This window comes from Hylobates moloch, unplaced genomic scaffold, assembly GCF_009828535.3.
Source record: "Hylobates moloch isolate HMO894 unplaced genomic scaffold, HMol_V3 SCAFFOLD_6, whole genome shotgun sequence".
Classification (NCBI taxonomy): Eukaryota; Metazoa; Chordata; class Mammalia; order Primates; family Hylobatidae; genus Hylobates; species Hylobates moloch.
In genome coordinates, this window is record NW_026652281.1 from 155772604 (window position 1) to 155797403 (window position 24800).

Sequence of the window (24800 nt, forward strand, 5' to 3'; positions counted from 1 at the left end):
ACAAACAAGGATGCACGCACGTCCATGGGACCCCAAACCTCAAACTGTCCCTGACAGCCTGCCCCACAGAGCAGAGCCTCTGCCTCCCGGAGCAAGAGGAGGTGGCACTGCATCCCAGGGCCTGGCTGCCTGTGGGGCTGCATCAGGGGCTCCTGCCCCCGCCCCGTGAGTCTGGGAGCACATGGGTCTTGGCCTTGGCACCTTCTTTCCTGGGAAAATACCTCCCTCTGGGCCAGGGCAGTGCAGAGCAGTGGAAGCGGGAAGTTGTGGAGTCAAGAGTGATGGGTGTCAATTCTGGCTCCTGCACTTGGCCCAGACCATCTGACCCGCCACCCCCACCAGCACACCTGCCCAGCCAGCCTCATGCCACCAGCCAGCCTCCCAGCCACATCACCTTTCAGGGGCAGGACATGTCCTTGATTCCTTCCTTCACACCACGTCCTGGAAGCTCCACCTCAAACTCATCCTGAACCCACTGGCTCCACCCCACTGGCATGGGCACCACCATCTGTCACTGGGATTCCTCCCTGCTTCCACCCTCTCCACCGAAAACCCTCCAAAGGCCTCCACTGCACAGAGAATGAATTCCCACCCCACACCGTGGCCGTCCCTTCAAAGCGATGAGTGCTGCCCATCCCTCCAGGCCCCGCACGCCTCCCACTCCCCCGTTACGTCCTCGGCTCCAGGTACTAGCTCTTCCTTCTGCCCCTTGGTCACACTGCAGTAACTCCAGCCTCAGGGCTCCTGCATGTGCTGTTCCCTCTGCCTGGAACACCCTTCCCAGGGCTGGGCTTTCCCATCACCACCAACCTGGGGCGCCTCCCTCCCTTACCTGCCTTCTTACGCTGCCCTTTCACCCCGTTTTACTTTGTTCACAGGACTCTCCACTGTCTGCAAGCATCTGCTCACCGGGTCTCCCCTGCTGGGCCGTGAGCCCAGAGAGCAGCGACTCGATCAGGTTCCTCCGCTGCTACAGCCCCAGGACCCAGTCCTGCCCCGGACACACGGTGGACACACAGCAAGAACGTGACGAGTGAATGAAGGACAATACACTTGTGGCAGCAGGCAAGGTGCCCTCTCTGAGCCTCAGTCTCCCCCTAAGCAGTAGAGCTGCTAATGCTATTATTCCCCCATGATTTGGGGAGCAGCATTATTCCCCCATGATTTGGGGAGCAGCATTATTCCCCCACGATTTGGGGAGCAGCATTATTATTGAGCGTTACTGAACCCGCATGGCACTCAGGTGCCCAGCCTTTTCCCAACCAGACCAGCACCAGCCACCTCTCCATGCAAGCCCAGTGCCCAGGTCACCTCCTGTCCTGTCCTGCAAGCCCTCTCTTTGTGTGCTGACAGGTTGGGATGGGAGGCGCGGGAGGCGCCAGCTGCGCTCCTGGCCGGATTCTCTACCAGCTTCGCTCGTGGCGCAGCCCACACCTCAGGGCAAGCCCCGGCCGAAGGGACCGAGTCAAGAGCTCTGAGAGACATCCCAGAAAGAATCCAGCCCATGTCCCAAACGTGTATGTGCACAGGCGCACGCAAGAGGGTGAGGCAGAAGGAGAGAAAAATGAAGCCAGAGAGCAGGAGAGAGAGAAGACAGACGCCAGCACGCCCATCTGACTGCATGACCTTTCCCCGCTCAGAGCTCCTTCGGGGCCCAGAGCACAGGGCTGCCTAGGATTAATTTCAAAGAGAAACGGGTCAAAGAAAATTGGAAATTTTTATAGAAAATATTTCAGACTTGGAGCTGGATGAAGTGTCTGCCAACCTGCAGAGAATTCTGAGAGGAGATGGGGCCTGTGGTCAGAGGCCTCCGGCTGGCACAAGATGGCAGCGTTTGGACCTCGGACCCAAATGCAGTTCCTGAGCCGGGCCTGTCCCGGCTGCTGCTGGGGAAGAGCTTCCTGTCCCCTTCAGATGTCCCTCCAGCTGCCTCTGCAGCCCTGATGCTGGTACCCAACACCTCTCACCTGTCGCCCCACCCCTCTCTATCCCCAAGAGGCCTCTGTCTAGGGACCCACCATGGGATGCAGTCCCTTTGTCCCCATTATGCAGGGTGCCCATGTCTCTTTCACAGTCATCCATGGGGCACCCAGGGCATGAAGGGAGCCTCACCTGGGTCCCAAGCAGGCCCCACTGCTCCTTGCCCCAACCTCACCCCAGCCAGCAGGCTCCTACATCCAAGGCACAGATGTCACAGACATGAAAAGATGCCCTGGACACATCGCCTCTCTCCCAGGAGCCTGCCCCTGCCATGCTGGGGACCTGAAAAGAGGGGGCGTGCCCAGCCCACAGCTGCTAATCAAACGCCAGATGCCCCTGTGAGCAGATCACGGCTTCACCCCTGAGCCGTGTACTGTCTGCATGCCAGGCGTGGTTACCTTGTGCATAACCCGAAAAGCTCTTTGGAGGACATTCCCAACACAGATCCAAGGGAAGGAAACAAAGTATCAGTTCACCGTGTCTGTGGAAGACGCGAGGCAGAGTAGGGAAAGGGGGCCGGAGAGCAAGTGTCACAGTGAGCACCGGGCAGGCGCCCTGTGCCCTGTGTAATTCCAACAGCCCCCTGCGCCACTGCACCCGGGTACAGTGGAGATCTCAGCACCCAGGTTCTGAGATCCTGAGGGGCTGGGTGAGCTGCTCTGGGCCCCTTAGTGAGCCAGAACAGCAGCATGCCAGGTGGAGCTGAGCACACTGACCCCTGCACCAAACTGCCCGGTGCCCACTCCACTCACCCACCTCGTGTTGGAAGCATCTGTGGGAGCAGCCCTAATGCGGCTCCTCAGAACCACTGGCCGGTCTTCCAGAACTGTCCGCTGCACTCGAGTGGGGGCTGCAGCCAAGCCAAGGCCAAGGCCACCATCCTCTAGGTCACACTTGTCACCTGCCCACGGTGCTCCACCAAAGATCCAGGCCCTCCCAGCCACATTCACCTGGTCGGCTCCACCCCTGAACCAGAAACCATGCCGGGAGGGGAGAGGTGGCCGGGGGAAGGGCAGGCCTGAGACTCAGGGACTAAATTTATGTCGGAGGCGCAGGGGAGGAGCTGCGCACGTGGGGGCTGTCAGGCGGAGTGCCAGGCCCAGACGCCGCGGAGGGGGAGCACACCCTGGCATGTCTCCACTGCGGGATAAGGGGGGCCGAGCCCTCGCCGGGGCTGCAAGCCTCGCTTCTGCCTTCACAGCGCAGGGGGTGGGAAGCACCCACAGGGCAGCGCTCCGAGCAGCAGACTCCAGCCAGAGAGCCAGCCAGGCCCGGGAGCTGGCCCCTCCTGCTCTCCCCGGCTGACCCCAGGCAACTCCAGCCTCGGAGAATGTGCAGCCTCGGCTTTCCCAGCGCCGGCCCCCGCCCACCCCTTCCGCGTGGGCCACATCACCACACTGGCATCTCCAACAGCCATCCCAAGGGCCCGGTCTGCACGAGGACAGGAGCGCCGCGGCGTCTGCCAAGGGTGCGCTCAGCCCTGAAGCACGCCTCCCGGAGCCGCCTCGGGTTTCACAATCAGTGCTTCTCCCTGGGTTTCCCGGGGCCCGGGCTGCAGGCACAGCTCCGGGGCGGAAAGAGAGGATGAGCTGAGAGGGCTCCAGGGATCCAGCGCCGAGGCGCTGAACTCAGTGAGTCGGCAACAGTGGCTTGGCAGGGCCCAGGCTGACCGGGGTATGGGAGAGAGCGCCTAGAGTCCCAGGCCTCAGGGGTTGGGGCAGTCGCTTGGGAAGTGCCTGGTTGGAGACACAGAGACAGGTCTGGGCACAAGACGCTGGCCAGGTCCAGGGCTCACCCTGCAAATCCAGCCAAAGGCCTCTCTCCATTCTCCCTTAGGACCCAAGGTTCAACACTTAGACATGTCAGCTGAATCATGACCCCCCAGGACGTCCATGTCCTAATCCCCAAAACTCATGAGCATTACCATATATGGCTGAAGAGACTTTGCAAATGTGTTTAAATCAGGGGTCTGGAGATGGGGAAAGTAACCTGGATGGTCCCAGCAGGCCCTAAATGTTATCCCAAGTGTCCTTCTAAGAGGGAGAGCTGGCTATAGAAGAGGAGAAGCCATGTGACCAGGGAGGCAGAGACCGCAGCAATGTGGCCACAAGCCAAGGGATGCCAACAGCCCCCAGGAGCTGGGAGGGGCCAGGAATGGATTCTGCCCTGGAGCCTCCAGAAGGAACCAGCCCTGCCAGCACCTTGATTTTAGCCCCTAAAAGCCTATTTCAGATTTCTGAGCTGCACAACGATGAGAGAATGCATGTGTGCTGTTTTAAGCCATTAAGGTATGGGGTAACTTGGTACAGCAGCCACAGGAAGCTGAGATGGACGTCAACAGCTGCAGGGCAGAAAGGCTCTCTGACCTGGCATTCAGCAAATTTGCACCCCCCAACAAAGTACACAGCCCTCCTGCCCCATCCTGGGCCCCCCAGCCCCCACCAGGCCAAGCCTCACATCTGCTGTGTCAGTGGGGCTGGCTATCTGCTCCCCAGTCCTGTGGCCTGACAGAACAGAGCTCCTCTCTCTCTCCTGTGCCATTGCTCCAACCTCCCCCACAGCCTCCCTGCCTCCAGCCTCCCTCACACTGCAACCAGCACGAGCTTGCTGAAACACTCAACTCTTTGTGAGACTGGAGGGCGCCATCCCCACCTTGGGTCATTCAAGTCTGCAGCTTCCACAGAGGCTGCCCCACAGCTCTCTGCCTCCAGCCCTGGGCTCTGCACACCCAGGGGGAACTGTCATGCCTGAGGTTCCCTCCCACCCCCGCCGCCCACTCTTCCCCCAGGATCCCCTGCGGCCTGGAAAACTCCTACCCAACTCAAGGCAAAGTCACAGGGTGGAGACTGTGGGTCAGGAGGGGGCTCTTCCTGGGTTGGTGGGGAAGGGCTGGCTGTGGGCTGCAGATGGCAGCCACGCTCAGCCACGTGCAGGAGCTGCCCAGTGCTGGCGCTTGTCCTCTATCTCCTGGCGGGCTTTCCTTGGTGCAGCGAGGCTGAGAGGCTCCGGTGGTGGCGTGCCTCCTCTGCCTGTCAGGGAGGACGCTGCAGCCTGACAGCAGGAGGCAGAGGCTTGGCACCGGCGGCGTCTGGGGTGGAGGCAGCCAAGGTCACTGGCACATTGCTGTCTGACTTCTCTTCCTTCAGCCCAGCGGGGTGTGTGCACGGCAGCCTGGTAGCAGTTCCCCCAGGATGGGAAGCACCTGCCCCCCCTCTGTCCCAAGACCAGGCCGGGGGGAGCCCCAGGAGAGCAGCCCACAGAGGACAGCAGAAGACGCTTCTGCCTCTGCATCACAGAAAGCATGGGTAGCCAATGGGTGACCGTGTTTTGTTTGGTCCATATAGTGAGCACGGGAGGGGACCCCAGGCGTGACAGCTCCCAGTGGGTGTGCAGGGCCCAGGGCTGGAGGCAGAGGGCTGATGTGGAGGCTTCTGTGGAAAGAGGGCTTTGGCTGGATTTGCTGGCTGAGCCCTGGACCTGGCCAGCGTCCTTGTGCCAGGACCTGTCTCTGTGTCTCCAACCAGGCACTTCCTGAGTGACTCCCCAGACCCCTGAGGCCTGGTCCTTTCGCGTGGTGATAGGGGCTGTCTCTCGTACCCGGGTCGGCCTGGGCCCTGCCAAGCCAGCTGTTGCTGACTCACTGAGCTCAGCGCCTCGGCTGGATTCCTGGAGCCCTCTCAGTTCATCCTCTCATTCCAGAAATTTGAAGCCACATTTTAACATCAGGAAGGTTCACATAAAAGGTCTGATGTCTGGATTCTCTTGATAGGATGTTCAGCTGCACCAGACCCACCCTTCTACCAAATGGAGGTCAAGGGAGTTGAGGAGGGTCTGTCTCTCCTTGCAGGGCCTCCCAGACGCCCTGTGCCCATGGCAAGGCCAGGGCCGGACACCACGTGCGGCTGCACTCCCGCTGCTGTTTCTTTTTAGTGGAGATGTATTCTTGGTCGTCCACGTTTCTATCGAAAGGAGAGAAATGAAAGCCAGGCCAAGGGTGGGTGCGATTATCTTTTTTTCCTCCACTGCTGTCCCTGTTGTCCTTGCCTGCCAGGCCCGGGAGGCCTCTGAGTTCGCAGCTCTCGTCTTGACTTTCTGCAAACGGCACCGTGTGTCTGAAACAGAGACCACATGCCCGATACACGACTCGGGGTCTTTCTCACTGTGTGGCAACCTTCGCAGACTCCCAAGGTCAGTCTCTGGGAAGCGAAGACAGGCCCTCAGTGTCAGCAGCAGGGTTGGCTTCTCTGTGCACGTGGTCTTGGGGTCAGCCTCTCCAGGTCCCTTAATGCGGGGGGTGGCGGAGGACTGCCAGGCTGAGAGTGGCACTTAGGCATGCAGGGAAGAGCTCCCACACGACAGGGTGGAGGGTCCGGTGAGGGAGGCAGCAGGACCAGGACCTGCCTAGGCTGTGCCTCTGGGCTATACGCCCCGGGAAGGAGTGAGTGAAGCCTACAGTGCTGCTCCTCCACGTGACCCAGACGGGCGCCTCCCGGGTGTGCTGTGCACTGCGTGGCCAGCCTTGTACGCGAGGGCCATTCACATCCTGTAGCTGGCTGCACGGTGCCCCCAAAGATGCTGGAGCCTGCTCCCTGCAACCTGAGACGGGTACCTTCTATGGGAAGAAAGGGCTTTGCAGATGTGCTTACAGTAAGGCTGTTGAGATGAGAAGATCGTCCTGGATTACTAGGGTGAGTCCTAAATGCAATCAAGGCATCCTTGCAAGAGGGAGGCACAGGGACACTGTCAGAAGACGAGGGGGCGACATGACCCGGGGGCAGAGATTGGCATGAGGCGGCCACAAGCCAAGGGAGGCCGGCAGCCCCCAGGAGCGGGGATGGGCCAGAAACAGATTCTCCCCTGGAGCCTCTGGAGGAGCACAGCCCTGGCCACCCTTGATCTCGGCTCAGTGAGATTAATTTCAGACTTCTGGCCCACAGAGCTATGAGAGAGTACATTTGTGTTAGTCCGTTTTCACAATGCTGATAAAGACATACCCGAGACTGGACAACTTACAAAAGAAAGAGGTTTATTGGACTTACAGTTCCACGTGGCTGGGGAGGCCTCGCAATCATGGCAGAAGATGAAAGGCACGTCTCACATGACAGCAGGCGAGAGAGAGCAAGCTTGTGCAGGGCAACTCCCGTTTTTAAAACCCTCAGATCTCGTGAGACCCACTCACCATCATGAGAACAGCACGGGAAAGACCCACCCCCGTGATTCAATCATCTCTCACTAGGTCCCTCCCACAACACGTGGGAATTATGGGAGCTACAAGACGAGATTCAGGTGGAGACACAGAGACAAACCATATCAACGTTTCTATTGTTTCAAGCTCCCTGGGGGCTCCCTCCTCGACAGTCCCACACAGGATGAGGTGCACACACACCAGAGAGGACAATGCCACAGGGTGCCCTGTCCCTGCACCCCAGCACAGTGTCCCTGGGCACAAAGCTGGCCTTGGGAAGGGCAGAGAACAGGGATTTGAGATGCCTGTCAGAATGCCTGGGGGGGACACCTCAACCACCTCTCCCCAAAAGGCCACCCAGCCTCAGAGCTCTGCCTCCGGTCCTGGCCAGGTTCCTAGGCCAGCAGCACTAAGCAGGACCCTTCTGCCAAGGCCAACATGGCCAGGGAGGAGAGAAAAGGACCCTCCCTGCTCCCTCACCTCTTGCCCCTCCTAACACCCTCTCCCGGGTGTTGCCTAAGCTGCCCAGCGCACACACTCATCTCTAGCCTGGGTCTGTGAAACGGGTTAAAACCGTCATTTTCCATCCGTTTCCCCAGGCAATCTGCAATCCAGCCACTGATCTTGGATGACAGAGACTATTAGTGAAAATGATTCCCTGAGGCCCCATGAACCCCTGAGATCACCCTGGGCAGCCCGTGGGCTTCTCAGGGAAAACAGGACACCCTGAAAAGGAGGCACCCCCGACGCTGCAGGGAGATCCCGCCACCCAGACAGATGCCCACCCCCCACTGGGACACCCAGGGCAGGTGTGTCACCTTCCCCGGCAGAACATAAATAGCAGGGTGCTTCACACCCACTTCCAGACGTCGCTTTTGGGGAGGCAGGAAGAAACTGCCAGCCAGCACCTCCTGCCAGCTTCTGCCAGGGCCACACTGATATATCAGGGCTCCCTCAGAATTCACTGGAAGAAAGGGTCCCCTATACACACGCACACACACCCGCCCCCAGGTCCTGGAGTTGTGTGCCAGGCAGGCTGTGCCCCTCACTATGCCTGGCCACAGGACACAGCTATTATGTATCTCCCAGTTGCCACTCTGGGCCCTGAAAACGCCCAGGCAGATGGAAAGCTGGACGCCTGAGGTCACCGTGGGCCCTCCACCCAGCTCCGGCACTGTGTCTGGGGCCCTTCCAGCCACTGTGTCGACCTCAGCCCAGGGCCGTGTGGGAACGATTAGGTGCACGGAGTGGGGGCTAGGTCACTGAAGGCCCAAACCCCTCACGCAGGGTCATGCTGATACCAGACAGGAACATCAAGCAAAAGGGACTTGGCCCCAGCCCCAAGTCCTGGGATCCAGACCTATAGCCCCAGGCCCATGCTCACACCCACAGCCTGGGCTCTCAGCTGGAGACCCTGGGCTTGCAGCCTGGGCCCCAGGCCTGGAGCTCAGGCTGGACAGGCTCACCTCCTCCCCGACAGCCCATTACCAAACCCCTACCTTCCAGCCCAGCCTCACCCCTGACCTGGCAGCTGGCCTTACCCAGCGTCTTCTAAGGCCAATGGTTTCTGGGCTTATTCTGAGTTTGAAATTCCTTTCCTGTGTTCTGAATTTCAAGTTCTCATTAAAGATATGTGGATTGCGGGTGGGGGTGGAGGGAGGATTCAGCAGAAGATGCCAAACACCAGCAGAAGCCCAGAAAGTAAGGCAAGGCCGGCCAGGCTGTGGGGGAAGGGCTGCCATGTTCAGGAAGACAAGCACCATATGGAATCTGGGATCAGATACAAGGCCAAGGGCACACGGCCAGCTCACCTCGCCTGAGCACAGGCCCCCAGAACCACCCTGAATATTCCAGGAGAGGCCCGCCAGAAGCACCAAGCCCACAGCACCAGTGACCAGCCCCTGAGCTCTCGGGGACACAGGGGTTGCTAATGCCACTGGGCTTGCCCAACAGCAGCTAGCTAGCAAGGAGCAAAGCCGGGCCCTGCCCCCGGGTCTGGAGCACTTGCTCAGCCCCATTTCACGCTTGCCCTCCTGGATTACTCCTCCTTCGTTCCCTGCAAAATAGTCCAAGGGTGGGAAGAAGCAGTCGCGGCTGAGACCACAGCTGGAAAAGGCTGGGCAGGCAGTGCCCAGTGGCCCGGCTGTCTGCAGCATAGCAGACGCCGATTTGTCACCAAGGAACAAGGGGCCACCGGTTGCATTGATTGGCTCCAGAGTACAGTGGGCTTCCTGATGGAACAATGGCTTTGCAAAGGTATCTGATGCCGTTTCATGAAATTAGAAACGTGCCTGCCAGGCTGTACCCAATTTATCTGTCAAGCTAGGAAGTCAGAGAGACCTACGGTAAATGAGGCGGGGCTGCTATGGAGTGACGGGAGTACCTCAGTAAACCACAGCACGGGGGCTGGCCCAGCCCAGGCCCCTGGAGCAGTCGCTGTGAACATGCAGGTGTGCCTGACCCTGGGCCCCAGGCTCTCCTCACCCAGGGGTCCTGACCGGAGGCTGAGGGCTGAGCTCACAGCTTCCCACTCTCCCAGCAAGAGCCAAGCACAGGTCAGGCGTCCCTGACCACACAGGGGACCCTGAGAACTATGAGCCTGCAGAACCACATCAGACACCAACCCTGGCTTCACCACAATCCAGGACCAGAGACTGGGGGATGCTGGGAGGTGTGGGCTGGCACAGTGAGGCCAGATCTGAGGCGACAGTCATGGACTGTCACCATGGCCACCCGGCAGCTCCTTTCACGTTTCTGGGCCCAGGGCACACACGGGTTCTGAGTTGAAAAAGACAGAAGCCCATGAGTCTGCGCAGAGACTGCTGAGGCTGCTGGGAGCACCTCCAGAGGCTTTGTAGGGCACGTGCCTCCAGGGATCCAGAAAGAGCATGCAGGGCCTTTCTCCCTGAGCAGCCAGGTGAGGGTTGGGACCTACCACAGGCACCCTCCCAGGGACCATGGCAGCACAGAGGCAGGAGAGGCGCTGTCTGGGGCTCTGGAGGCCTCTTCACAGGCACAGACTCAGAGACGCAGGCACTGGACTCAGGCCTGGTCGGGGCCCCCGCCCCACTCCGCGACACTTGCTCCCCTTTAGGCAACAGAAGATGGGCCCTTGGACAGCCTTCATAGTCCACTATGGAGGCCCCAGACCTGAAGGCAGAGGTGCCTGGGCTGCTTGTCACCCACATGCACCCAGAACAGGGGCCCTAGCCCCAGCAGCCCCGCTATGCCCCGCCGTCAGCCAGGCAGCTGGCCCATTTCTGAGCCACTGAGACCGGGACTCAGCCTCAGCGGCCAAGCTGGTCTGCGGAGAGCTGCCTGAGTCTCTGGGATGCTCTCCTGGGGACCAGGGCCTCAGAGGGCTCTCCACACAGCCTGCCCAACTGCAGTAGCCTCACCTGTGTCCAGGGCCTGTGGCCCCCCTAGAGGAGGGGATGTGGGTGGCCGGCGATACACCACGTGCACACGGCCTTGCTCAGCCTCCTGCGCCACCAGCCCCTTCTCCAAGGGTTCAATGAAGAACTCCTCCTCCTCCATCCGGATCAGACCGGCCTGCAGGATAAAGACAACATGGTCAGATTTCCAGCACACAAAAGACCAAGGAAGGGGAACAGCGAGGAGACCCCCTCAGGGAGCACCTCCCACCTGAAGACCCCGCCCAGCACCCCCAGCTGGTGCTCAGCTTAAACCCTGGGCAGGCCGGAGGGCATGAACATGTGGCCCCAGAGGCCACCCCCCCCCCCCCCCGCCCTGTCTAGGAAAGGGGCCTCCGTCTGGGTCGTCTCCACCCCTGTACACCAACCCTGTCTGCTTTTAGAAAAGTTACTGTGTTTCTAAAGTCAAAACCGTCCAGAGAAGCCTGGAGACATTCAAGGGCAGCTGTGGGCCTGTGTGTGTCCCTGGAGGGCACCCACCAAAGTGCATCAATACGGGCCAAGTGCTGCCCCCACCCCCAGGAGCCCGGAGTCCAAGACAAAGTCAAAACAGCCAGCCGGGGATCGAATCTGCTCACACACATGTTCCGTTTGGGCCAAACAATATTTTTACAGCTCTGAAGCTAACACTCAGAATGATGAGATTGCATGTCTTGAACACGGAATCCCAGCTTTCCTTGGAAACGCAGGCCCTGACCACAGCGGGCCTTGGACGGAACACATGACCCTGCAGCTGGCTCCAGTCCCCACTGCCCCCCCCACTCTCTCCCGCTCTCTGTGTCAGCCACCAGCCCAGACTCTACAGGCAGCTGAACTGCTGCCCCTGACCCCCTAGGTCAGCCAGCGCCATCCCTGACTACAAACTCCTCGCTGGGTCCTCATTTCCGTTGGGACTCAGGCTGCTCTGTATGCTGGCATTCAGGCTCTGGGCCTGCCCCACCCTCCCAGACCACGGCTTGCACACCCATGCTCCTCACTGGGCTGTGTGCACCCTGCCGAGCCACCCAGCCCCTGAACCCCGTGCTGTCAACCCCATACCCCACCCCAGTCGGCCACTAAACCTGTTTTTCTTCGAGGCCTGATTCACCCCTCACCTCCCTGCCTTCTCCATCCACGCCTGCCCTCCCCTGCCATCCCCTGCCATCCCCTGCCCTCCCCGGCCCTCCCCTGCCCTCCCCGGCCATCCCCTACCATCCAGCCTGCCCTCCCTTACCATCCAGCCTGCCCTCCCCTGCCATCCCCTGCCCTCCCCTGCCCTCCCCCGCCCTCCCCTACCATCCAGCCTGCCCTCCCCAGCCCTCCCCTGGCGTCCAGCCTGCTGGCACCATCAGGTCCACCCATCCCATGACCACTGCAGCTCCTACACTTTTATCTTCTGGTCCATTATCCATAAACCAAGCTCTCACACTGGAAGCGCACACTGTGTCCAGCCTTCAGAGTGTTTCCTTCAGATTACAAGCTTATGACCCATGCAGGGGATTTTAAAAGCTTGAATTAGTTGCTCAAACTTAAGAAACAGGAGAGTTCACATCAACGACCAGATTTCCAGACTCTCTTGAAAATCAGAAAAGCTGGCATTTCCAGCGCCCGTCGACACTCCAGCTCAGCTGGCACTGGCCGGGGTCCCCTGTCCAGTCCGGAGTGTGCCCTCCGGTGGGCAGCCCCTGGCACCTGCCATCTGGATGTGTGGAAATCACACCCCCAAAGCAACCTCATGATGGCCTCTGCCACATCATCATCCTGGCTGTGGGGGGCACAGTGGCGTACGCGCTGCCCTCCTTCTCCCTGACCCGAGGTGCTGGGTGAGCACCACCCTGTTGCTGGCTGGGAGCCTCTGCACACCGCGATGCAGTCAGTGCCCCCGGGGCCTGCTGGGCAGCTGTCCCTGCCTCAAGTATAGCGAGGGAGGCTGGAGATGCCTCCCGGCGCACTCAGCCTGGGCCCTCGGGAAGCTGATGTGCCAGGCAGGGCCTGGTGGAGGTGCAGGGACTGGAGGAACACAGAGCCCAGCATCAGGCCTGGCTCCAGAATGAAGGGTGCCTCCGGCGGGAGGTGACATCTACCCAAACCCACCCAATCCCTTTGTGCTGGCCAGGCAAAGAGTTGGAGAGAGGACCAGTGCTCTAGACAGGGGAAACCACACATGCCATGGCCAGGGAGGTGGACGGAGCACAGCTGCTGGGAAGAGCTGACCAGGTGGGTGGACAGGAGCATCGAGGGCATGGTGCCCAGTGGCCCGTCACTCAGGGGGCTGGTGAGGGAGGTTGTAGGCAGCCTGGGGCTTCTGGGGGGATCCTTGATCTGATTCCTGTTCAGAAGCATGGTGGCTGCTGCAGGGGGAATGGGCTGCGGAACAAAACTGGGTCTGGGGTCCTGGGGAGAAGGTGTTGCAGGCACCTGGGAGAGGGGTAATGGTCCAGACGGGAGCATGAGAGACAAGGACAAGTGGCAGGTATGAGGGAGGTGAGGAGCGAAATGGACAGGACATGGTAGGGTAGATCCGGTTAAGATGTGAAGGAGGAGGCAGCAGCCCGGTGGGCTTCCAGGTCTGGCTGAAGAACCGGCCCCCAAAGTTACCCAGGCCCCCACCCCTGGCAGCTGTGAGGGTAGCGGACATGGTGGAAAGAGACTCTGCGGGTGTGATCAGGTCAGCTTTGGGGCTGGCTGGGCCCTGAATGCAGTTGCTTGCCCACTTCCTTATGCCGGGGAGTGGGGGGAGATTAGGCAGATGATTAGAGAACGAGGCCACGGGCAGGCAGGGAGGATGCCAGATGCCAGCTTTGGAGATTGGAGCGATGCGGCCTCAAGCCAAGGAACGCTGGCAGCCCCCAGGATCTGGCAGAGGCCAGAAAGTGTCCTCCCCCGGAGCCTCCAGAGGGAGCGCAGCCCTGCCGATGCCTGGATTTGGGTCAGGTTATACCGACTTCGGACGTCCGGCCTCAGAACTGTGAGAGAACGAATTCCTGCTGTTTTACAGCAGCCGCAGAAAACTAATTCAGGGTCCTGGTGGGTGGCCGGCAAAGCGGGTACCGTTCTCCTAAGGGCATGAGAAGAAGGGCAAGAAGCGCAGGACACTCTGGGCTCAGGCATCCTGGGCTTCTGGGGAAGAGGCCGAGGAGGCAGCGGGAACCAGAGTTACCAGGGCAAGACTGAGGTCAGGGAAGGAGGTCAGCAGGGCTGTGGGAGGAGAACGGAAGAGGGGGTGGGAACCCGGCAGGCCCCACGCTTGACTCATCCCTGGGCCTCAGGGCCCAACCAGGCCTGGCAGAGACTCAGCAGATGCCTGTGGGATGAGCGAACCGATGACCCCAAAGCTGCAGGCCACATCCCCCAAGGGAGGCACCAAGCAGGCAGGCGGGGAGACCACAGCCGTGCCTGTCCACTGGCGTGGGGGCAGCGTGTTTGCCAGTGCAGGAGTTGGGAGGGTCCAGCACTGATGGTCCCGGTGTGTGGTGTGGGGAAGGCGGGTGCCTCAAATCCATCTTATTACTGAAACTCATTCGATGAGGTGCAGGAATTAACCCTGGGGGGCGGCAGCGGGCAAGCTGTCCTGGAGCGTGACGTTCTGAGTTCCTGGCACCCTTTCTATCCGGCCAGGTGGTCTCAGGCAAGGTGTCAAGCTCCCCAAGCGTCCAGTGACTCCCCTGTACGTGAGGCCGGCCATTTCCCGTGTGCATTTCCCGTGACACTCACACAGGAGCACACGCAGCCTGGGAGACGCTGAGAACCAGGCCACGCCTCTACGCAAGTCATTTCATCCAGCCAGCCTGCTTTCCAAACGAGGAAACCGAGGCCTAGATGGGCAGACAGGCTGCTGGGGACACAGGTTCTAGGGATCAGAGCCCACACCTACGCAGAAAGGGCATCTCCCAGACAGGCCCCTGGGCCAGACTGGGCCGATTGAGCCAATTAGGGCAGGACACTGGGGCATGAGGACCCCTTATGGCAGCTCCATCTTCTGGGAGACCTTGCAGCCCAGGCCGGGAGCCATCGATGCCACAGGCCTGAGGCCCTGGGGTTATTCCGGAGGGACCCAGTGTGAGGATGAGGCCAGGCTCGGCCTGGTGGGGGCAGTACTCTCTGGCCGGAGCAACCCAGGGGACAGTGTGGGGTCTCCCCGACCAGCTGGGGTCAGGCTCCCCTCCCTGGCTGCCTCCCTGAGGACAATCACTGGGCTGAGCCAACAGCACTCGCCCCATCGGATGCTGCCCTGGACCTTGCCTCCTGAAAGGGCACCCTGGAGAGCACAGGAGCACACCAAGGTCCATCCGAAGCAGGGCCTGGGCTCAGGCTTCCTCACACAGCCAGAAACCTCCAAGCGGTGGCATTCTCAAACGCAGACGCTCAACATGCTCCTCACAGCCCCGCCCGTCTCTGTTGACCACTGTGCGATGAGCACACACGCATGCTGGACTGATGAACATGGTGGCACCTGCCCCAAGACCAAAGGCTGACCACCCCAAGACCAAAGGCTGACCACCCCAAGACCAAAGGCTGACCACCCCAAGACCAAAGGCTGACCACCCCAAGACCATCAGCTGACGTCCTGCCAAGACCACTGGCCAGAATAATGCTCGGGGTGGGGGGCACTTCACAAAAGAAGTGGCGATCATTTTATTCCCTGATTTTCAAACACTTTAGTATGCATCCCAGGAATGATCTGTCTAAAAAACACAGAAGAAAATTGACAGGAGAGCAAAGCACAAAATGTGAGCTATGTTTTGCTGCATTTTTTTCCAGGACTTTGATTTTCCTGCTGTCAGTGTCAAGTGTATCTGTTTTTACATGTAATTTTTATTAATTAGAATCAGTTTCCTCTCCCCACTCAATAAATATTAAAGAAACTCCAGAAGCACGCTAGGCTGAAAAGCAATCAGTTGGGAGCCTGCTGGTGGCCTGTCTGTCCAACCCCACAGCTGTCCAGCCTGGGGTCTCGCAGAAAGGTTGCTACCCCGACCCGGCTCTCGGTGTGAGTCCCGCTCTGCCCTTGAAGTCTGTGGATGTCTGGCAAACCCAGCCAGGTTCTCCCCTGGGGGATAGAGAGAGGACCATGGGGAGGGCTCTGTCCCTGACCCTCAGGTGCCACTGCAGGGGCCCAGAGCCTGGCAGTACCCGGGTCATCAAGTCAAGTTGCCGGCATTCAGATCCCGGTGAGTTATACAATGCCTGCCCTGCCTCTTCCTTCTATAGAACCTGCTCCTTTGCAGTTGGATTGATGGTAAAGTAGTTACTAGAAATGGCAACTAGACGTTAAAAATTTATAAAGATCCAAAGGCTTAACAGCTCTCCTCTATTACTCTGAATTTTTAAGTATTCAACCACAGACACCCTGGAAGTTAGGGGTTCACGGGAAATGCAAGCATGCATCCTCTTCCCCTCTGCAGAGCACCCAGGCTGGCTGGTCCTCACTGCCCCTCCCATGGAAGCCGCAGCTGCAGCCATCAGCAGCCTCCCGTGTATGACTGGGACCTGGTCTGTCACTCAACCTTGTCAACCTCCAGCACAAAGACTGTCAGGTGTGTGCCAAGGTTGCAGTGGCAACAATCAAGCATAGAAGGCACAAAGCACAGGAAGCACAAAGGTCCATGCACAGAGGGACCCAGACTTTGCCAAGGGACAAGACTGCAAGTCCCTGTTGCCCTCAAACTCACCTCCTTCCGAAATACACACACAGCATGCACCTCACCAAGAGTCCCCCAGATGCTGGCCTCTGCTAACATTCCCAGCCCTGAAAGGATTCCAACTCCAAGATTCCTTCTCCCCTTCTTCCTTTTGGTAATGACCCTGGGAGATGTGCTGGACAACGGGGCAATGGCCAGGCAGCCTCCCCTGCTGTGAGAGCTGCCTGGTGGAATGACGGTCTCACAGGGAGAGCTGCACTGTGCCTGCAGCTCCCAGGGCGCCTCCTCACAGAGCCTGCTCCGGCACTCTTTTGCCCCTCCCAGCTCCCCAGGGAGGTCTCTAACAACCTCGGGAGCTTTCAGGGAAGGGGGCTGGACCCCTCACCACTGAACAGTCCCAGGAGTGGGAAATAGCATTGAATGGGATTTGAGTCACTCCGTCCTCACCACCGTGGGCTCCTTCACAGCTCAGCATCCCAGAGGATTTCACTACTGACTTTTCCACTTTTCCAAAAGGGACGCCAGCAGGCAGGAGCTGTCCTGGGGTTAGGAAACAGCTGTCCTCACCCGCATCTCCACTGGCTCCTCCTCTGTGTCTCATGGGGTCCTCGCCAGGTGCCAGCCACTCCCCTCCGTCCTCTTGGAGAGCGACCCCCTGTCCAGGGCTCTGTCTTGGAGCTATGGCTGGAGCTGAGCCTCCAGGGTTCTGTTGAGCACAGTGACCACAACAGAGTTGCCTCTGAGCTCCACAGAGCCTGATGACCTTGCCTGGCCACTCTACCCTTCCCTGGACCCGGTCTCAGGCCCTACAGACCTTTACTCCAGAAAGTCTCTTTTTTAGCCTAAGCTGGCCAGAGCCAATTCCTACAGGACCAAGGAACTCTGACAGTCACATGGCCAGCGAGGCTCTAAGGAAAGCTAGACTCCACTTTGAAAGGCAGGGAGGGGGGCGAGGCAGGCAGGGAGAGTGAGTACTGGACGCTGAGCCAGGGGACCTGGTTTCCAGTGCGGTCATGGCCAGTCCTGTCCCCTTGCAGGCCCCCAGTTCCCTCATCTGCAAACTGAGGAGCTGGACTGGGTAACCTATGAATTACTGCTTATCCCGTTTATTCATCACCCCAAAAAGAAACCCCATACACGTTGGCAGGTACCGATTATCCTTCTAAAACTCTGCTAGGACCAAGGAGAGCTCCAGGAGAAAGAACCAAACCAAAAACCAGAAACCCACTCCTAGAAAATAAAGGCCAAGGCCGTCTCCTGGCACGCAAGGCCTTCCATGGGGTCCCAGCAGCCCTCTGTCCCCGGGCGCACCCCCAGTGTCTTCCTCTCTCTCCCTGGGCTTCTATTTGCACCTCAAAGCCCATGCCACTGCCCTTCTCTCTCATTATAGAGATCAGTAAGTAGTAGAGAGGTGGTAAAGATCTGTCAGCACCAAACTGAGACTCCCCTCGACTCAACCAGAGAGTTTAAAATGCAGTTGAAAAGGGAATCATTTTTTTCATTATAAAGTTCAATGCTTTTTTTTTTTTTTTTTTGAGACAGAGTCTCACTCTGTCTCCCAGGCTGGAGTGCAGTGGCACAATCTCAGCTCACTGCAACCTCTGCGTCCCAGGTTCAAGTGATTCTCCTGCCTCAGCCTCCCAAGTAGTTGGGATTACTGGCACATGCCACCACATCCAGCTAATTTTTGTATTTTTAGTAGAGATGGGGTTTCACCACGTTGGCCAGGCAGGTCTCAAACTCCTGACCTCAGGTGATCCACCTGTCTCAGCCTCACAAAATGCTGGGATTATAGGTATAAGCCATGGTGCCCGGCCAGTTCAATGCTTTTTAATATATAACAGCTTTATGGCACTGTGATTACCATACCATACATTTCAGGCATCTAAACTGTATGCTGAAAGTGTACAATTCAACCACAACCACTACTGATTTTAGAACATTTTCATCACCCCAAAAAGAAACGCTGTACACATTGGCAGTCACTCCCCACGTTTTCCCCAACCTCTCCTCCCCCACCTAGCCCTAGGCAACCACTAATCTCCATTCTGTCTCTATGGATTGGCCTATTCTGGACGTTTCCTATACATTATTTAAGAGTTCTATAGTTTTAGCTCTTACATGTAGATCTATGATCCATCCATTTACAGGTAATGTTTGTGTATGGTGTGAGGAAGGGGTCCAACTTCATTTTTCCATATGTGGATATCCAGGTGTGCCAACACCATTTGTTGAAAAGACCATTCTTTCCTCTACTGACTTGTCTTGGACCTTTGTCAAGAATCAATATGAGGATGTATTTCCAAACTCTCAGTTCTATTCTACCAATCTATATGTCTGTCCTTCTGCCAACACCACACAGTCTTGATTACTACAGCTTTGTAGTAAGTCTTAGAATTACGAAGTGTGAGCCCTTCCTCTGTTCTTCTCCTCAATAGTGTTTTGGCTAGTCTGGGTCCCTTGTATTTCTGTATGAATTTTAGGATCAGCTTGTCAGTCTCTGCCACAAAGCTAGCTAGGATTTGATAGAATTAAATGCATTCTGGAGCCATGTTTGGTACCCATTAGTTCACCTCCTAGGCCAACGTTTAGGAACCACTGGCCTACAAAGAAACTCTGCATTAGAAACCAAGGGCTTGGCCAGGTGTGGTGGCTCACGCCTGTAATCTCAGCACTTTGGGAGGCTGAGGCGGGCGGATCACGAGGTCAGGAGATTGAGACCATCCTGGATAACACAGTAAAACCCCGTCTCTACTAAAAATACAAAAACTTAGCCGGACGTGGTGGTGCGCACCTGTAGTCCCAGCTACTCGGAAAGCTGAGGCAGGAGGATGGCATGAACCTGGAAGGTGGAGCTTGCAGTGAGCCGAGATGGCGCCACAGCACTCCAGCCTGGGCAACAGAGCAAGACGCCATCTCAAAAAAAAAAAAAAGAAAAAGAAAAAGAAAAAAAAAAGAAACCAAGGGCTTGAGATGGGAGCCCTAAGTCTATCAACTAACGAGCTGAGCCACTGTGAGCAACTCTGGGCCCTGGGAGAGGGTGCACAGAGAGATGGCTTCACCCCTGCTGCTAGAGAACGCCCTCGAGAGCATTGGTCTCAGTTCTTCTTCGCATCCCTTCCCAGCACCCGCCACCTGCCATTTTATGCAGCCTGGACTTGACTTTAAAACTAAGTCACCTGGCAAGTGGGGAAATCATAGGTCAAAATAGTGGAATTGCCCTCTGCACCTGTGCTACAGGGCTAATGAGGATTACAAATCAGAAGACATTTAGCATATATTCCGGAAAAAAAAAGCTATGTAATGTATAAACTATTCATAATTTTACTTTAATAAATGGGGGCGGGCAAAAAATTGCCAAACAAGCCCACAAAAATCAGACAAAGAGTAGACGAAGAAAAAAGGAATTACAGTTTAATTGCACTTGTTTCCTAATCTTCAGTTAGGATCAACAGTTACTGATAAATTTCTAAAGTCAATAGATACAAGTTGAAGAATTCTACTCAAAATTAGAAAAGTCACAACTAGTAAAACTAATGTATACCTTCCAAATTACTGAGATAGACCATATAGAAAATACAGTAAACTAGAAAAACAGCAAAAAAAAAAAAATCCAGAAAAACAGAAAACATAACTTAGATGACAGAAGTAAGAACAAATATATGTTATAACAATAAATGTAGGCTGGGCATGATGTGATCCCAGCACTCTGGGAGGCTGAGGCAGTCAGGAGTTCGAGACCAGCCTGGCCAACATGGTGAAACCCCATCTCTACTAAAAATACAAAATTAGCCAGACGTGGTGGTGCTCACCTGTAATCCCAGCTGCTCAGGAGACTGAGGCAGGAGAATCACTTGAACCCAGGAAGCAGAGTTGCAGTGAGCCGAGATCATGTCACTGCACTCCAGCCTGGGAGACAGAGAGAGACTCTGTCTCAAAAAAACCAAAACTTAAAACTAAACAAACAAACAAAACAAAACAATAAATGGTCAGATGATGATGATGATAATGATGATTATTATTATTATTATTTTGGAGACTCCAGCCTGGGAGACAGAGAAATACCCTGTCTCAAAAAAAAACCAAAACCCAACCGGGCGCAGTGGCTTACGTCCATAATCCCAGCACTTTGGGAGGACGAGGCAAGTGGATCACAAGGCCAGGAGTTCGAGACCAGCCTGACCAATATGGTGAAACCCCGTCTCTACTAAAAACACAAAAATTGGCCGGGTGTGGTGGTGCGCACCTGTGGTCCCAGCTGCTTGGGAGGCTGAGGCAGGAGAATTGCTTGAACCCAGGAGGCGGAGGTTGCAGTGAGCCAAGATTGCGTCACTGAACTCCATTCTGGGCAACAGAGTGAGACTCCATCTCAAAAAAAAAAAAAAAAAAAAAAAAAAAAAAAACAATAAATGGTCAGATTATTATTAATTATTATTTTGGAGATAGTGTCTTGTTCTGTCGCCCAGGCTGGAGTGGAGTGCAGTGGCATGAGCTCAGCTCACTGCGACCTCCGCCTCCTGGGTTCAAGCGATTCTCCTGCCTCAGCCTCCCAAGTAGCTGGGATTACAGGTGCACGCCACCATGCCTGGCTGATTTTTGCATTTTTAGTAGAGATGGGGTTTCGCCATGTTGGCCAGGCTGGTCTCGAACTCCTGACCTCAGGTGATCTGCCCACCTCAGGTGATCCGCCTGCCTTGGCCTCCCAAAGTGCTGGGATTACAGGTGTGAACCACCACTCCCGGCCAGTCAGATTATTTCCAAAACACTCTATGCTCTGCAAAATAATTTTACAAAATTTACCGATTTATGCTAGGCTAAAAGATTTCTCAGATTTTTTGACCACTTAGGGAACAGACACCCACGACATATTGGTGACCAAAGAAGGCAAGCCCAGCTGCAGCATGATCTGCTTACGTAAAATCATGTCTCTCTCTGTGCCCAGCGTCAGCGCGGCCTAACAATTCGGCATGTGGCCTCCGAGTCACTCTGCCTCGATTCAAATGCTTACTTCACCTCTGACTGAGTGGCCTCTCTGCGGCCAGTGTCTGCCGGGTTGAATCGGGATAATAACGGGGCTTCCACGGCTGATGTGAGGGCTGAGCGAGATACTGCGTGGAGAGCACCGGGCACAGCACCTGATAAATCAGCCGACTGGCAGCACCATTACCGTCATGATGATCACGGCATGACAGTTGTTAGGAAATGCGTAACAAAGGGTCAGCAGTGTTACGATCCGGCGTGAGTTTCACTTTTTATTAATATTTTCTGTATTTTTTTTGTTTTACATTTTTACAAAGGGCATATAGCAAAACAGACAATTCATGTGAAGATAGGAGAGACGGAAAGGGGGAGGGCAAAGAAAGAAAGATAAGGGGGGGGAACGGAATAAACAAGATGCCGACAAGAATGCCTCACGGGGCCAGTGCAGGGGCCAGCCAGGCGGCCTTCTGCTAAATCAAGCAACACTTGAGTGGCTCCCTCGGGACCTGGCCTGTCCAGAATGTCCCATACTCAGCCCTCTGCAGCCAGCTCCCCCGTCTCCACGGCTCCTGCACACACCAATGCCGGGGTAGCCTCCAGGAAACAGAGCTGGCCAGCCAGACCCGGCCAGGACACAGAGGTCAGTGGGTCAGACCCAGACCCTGGGACTGCAACAGGCCTGCCTATTCATCACGAGAACTGACACTCATCCCTGCCAGATGCTCTGGCTGACATTTCCCAGCTCTTGTTCAGCATGAAGACCACGTCGGAGAATGTCCCCAGTCACAAATTAACATTCACATAAATAACAGGGCTCTCTCTACTAAAGAAGAAAAATGAGTCGTGCTGCAGGAACATTTGCCAAACTATCAAAAAGCAAGATTTTTCTTTCTGAGCTTCCATGTCTCACCAGCTGGACCACAGCAGATTGTGGCCTTGAGACGTGTGGTGGAGAGCTCATGGAATAAGGTCCAACTTCCCCATTCAAGATCCTGCCAACAGGCCGGGCGCGGTGGCTCACGCCTGTAATCCCAGCACTTTGGGAGGCCGAGGCCGGTGGATCACCTGAGGTCAGGAGTTTGAGACCACCCTGGGCAACATGGTGAAACCCTGTCTCTACCAAAATACAACAAATTAGCAGGACATGGTGGCGGGCGCCTGTAATCCCAGCTACTCGGGAGGCTGAGGCATGAGAATCGCTTGAGCCCGGAAGGCGGAGGTTGCAGTGAGCTGAGATCGTGCTGCTGCACTCCAGCTTGGGCTACAGAGTGACAGACTCTGTCTCCAAAAAAAAAAAAAAAAAAAAAAAAGACCCTGTCGACAGGCCCTTCCCTAGGCTGGCTGGCAACTGGCCCTGGGGCAGCCCACACCAGCTGGAACCTAACACCTTTGCACAGTTGTTCCCTGCCAGCCTCCCTGCCTGCTTGGAGGTCTGCACACACCGCCCCTCCCTTCCTCCGACCAGCCCGCCTGAGCACAAGCACTCCCAAATACAGAGCCGACACGGTGGGTCTGTCTGCTCAGGGGGCTGGGGTGGCAGGGGCACATGTCTGGGAGTTGCCAACATATGCTTCCATACCAGGTTCCCCAGGGGACTCACCCTGGAGCGCAACCAAAGCCTGCAAGGCCGCACTCCAGGAACTAAGGGCCTGGGGACCCAGGACCATCCCCCAGCATTCACAGCAGGCTCACCCACATCCACCAGGAGATGCTGCCCAGGGAGACTGCCAGCACCCCCTCCCACAAGAGGCCGGGGCCGGCGCCTTCCCTAGGTTGCTCCGGCAGCCGTCACAGAGCAGCACAGGCCAGGGCTTGAACAGCAGAACCTATTCGCTCACGGTCCTGGAGGCTAGAGCTCTAAAATTAAGGTGTGGGCACAGGTGGTTTCTCTCGAGGCCTCTCTCCTTGGCTTGTCGACAGCATTTTTCCCCTGTCCTCGCATGGCCGTCCCCCTGTGTGTACTTCTGTCCTAATTGCTTCTTCTTAGGAGGACACCAGTCATTCATGTTGAATCAGTGACTTCATTTTTAGTTAATTATCTCTTTAAAGACCCTGCCTCCAAATACAGCCAACATCCTGATCTACGGGAGTTTAGGACCTCAACAAAGGCATTGGGGTATCTAGGGAGGCGCCACTCAGCCCGTAACAGCCTCCAGGCACCAAGTCCACACAGAATGGGAGCAGGCTGCTGGCAGGGTCCGGTGGCCAGAGCTGGGCGGGCTGTTCCTTGGGGAGCCACTCTGGACAGGCCGGAAGGTCAATGCCAGAATCACTCCCCAGGGGCCAGAAATCCAGCATGGAGGAAAGCTGCCACTCCAGGGAAGTTGGAGCCCGCCCAGGGCTGGCCACACGGGATGCCCATCTCATCCTTCCTTCTGAACTGGGCATTCTCACATGGGGACACGGGGCAGTGAGTGCAGGCGCAGGGAGACAAGAATGCTGCACAGCCGACGGGTGGTGGACAGGCCTCAGGGCCCCTCCGCCAGCAGCAGGCCACTCTCTCATGGCCCAGCAGGAGCCTTGCTCCAGAGCCCACGACTGGAGCCAGCTGAGGCTGGTGTCTCACATTCCTGCAGAGAGGCTGGCTAAGGCTCCCGTGTGGGGGCACTCCCCATGCCCACTGCACCCCAGAATTTTCTGGGCGATCCCAAGGCTGAGTCTACACAGCTGTTAGAAGACGGGGTATGCAATTCTAGATGTGTGGCACGTTTTGAACAGCATCCAATACCCTTTCCATGGCAGCTCAGCCTGGAGAGGAAGTTCCCAGTCTCGAGGACCCAGGAGGCAGGGTCTGCTCCTTCCCACATCAGATGCTCCTCCAGGAGGGGCCAGGTGCTCAGAGGGAAACCAGTGCCCACCAAGGGCCCAGCTGCCTGGCTGGTGGGCGCAGATGGGTTTGGTGGGCAAGGAGCCTGCAGCCTCGCCCTCTACCCAGAATTCCCTTAACACATGTCTGTCAGGGAAGGGGCAGGTAGCGGGAGTCACGGCCATGGCAGGAAAAAGTTTGCTGGACTGGCTCCCAGCAGTGTGGGGAAGACACACTACCCGACAGACGTGCCCCTCAGAAGCAGGGGCAGACGGGAACTCCCATGGGGAGAGCACAGGCTGGGACACAGCCCGCCCAATGCCAGTCCCCCCACTCCACTGTGCAACGAGGATCAGCCTTTCCTCTCTCGAAGCCTTGCTTTCCCCAGAGGGGGCTGCAGTTGACAGTTGATGGTGAGACTCAGTGGGGCATGTCTTCCATGTCTGCTTGTGCAAGGGTGCCCAGATCAGACAGTTTTCCCAGGCAGAGAACCCCCCCTCTTTCACTTTCCATCAAAGGCTGTCATCTCCCCGGGTCCCTGGGCCACAGGCCCCTCTCAGGACCCCTCCAGCCTCAGGCACACACAGAGCCTGTGCACTGCCTCACTCCGGCTTCCTTCGAATTGGGCTTCTTTTCCTGCTGTGATCTCTGGGACCCACTGTGCTATCCAGGGCATGCTGACCGCCGACCGTCCTCTGCCCGCCTGCCCAGCTGCCACTCCCGGGCGGGCAGCCCTGCCGGGCCCGAGGCTGTCTGCTTCCCCTTCTGTCCAGAGTTCCCAAAACAAAAATCAG

At 57.1% G+C, this 24800-nt stretch overlaps 1 protein-coding gene across 2 annotated transcripts in view; it reads right to left on the minus strand.

Annotated features, from left to right (window-relative positions):
* ADAMTS2 (ADAM metallopeptidase with thrombospondin type 1 motif 2) overlaps window positions 1-24800 on the minus strand; it is a 227603-nt gene that overhangs the window by 146360 nt on the left and 56443 nt on the right. For both annotated transcript variants that reach the window (XM_032158851.2, XM_032158852.1), the window contains one exon: window positions 10564-10717. In XM_032158851.2, the coding sequence (XP_032014742.2) occupies window positions 10564-10702 (139 nt within the window). In that variant the 5' untranslated portion in view covers window positions 10703-10717. Of the gene's footprint in view, window positions 1-10563; window positions 10718-24800 lie in introns of those variants that run through there.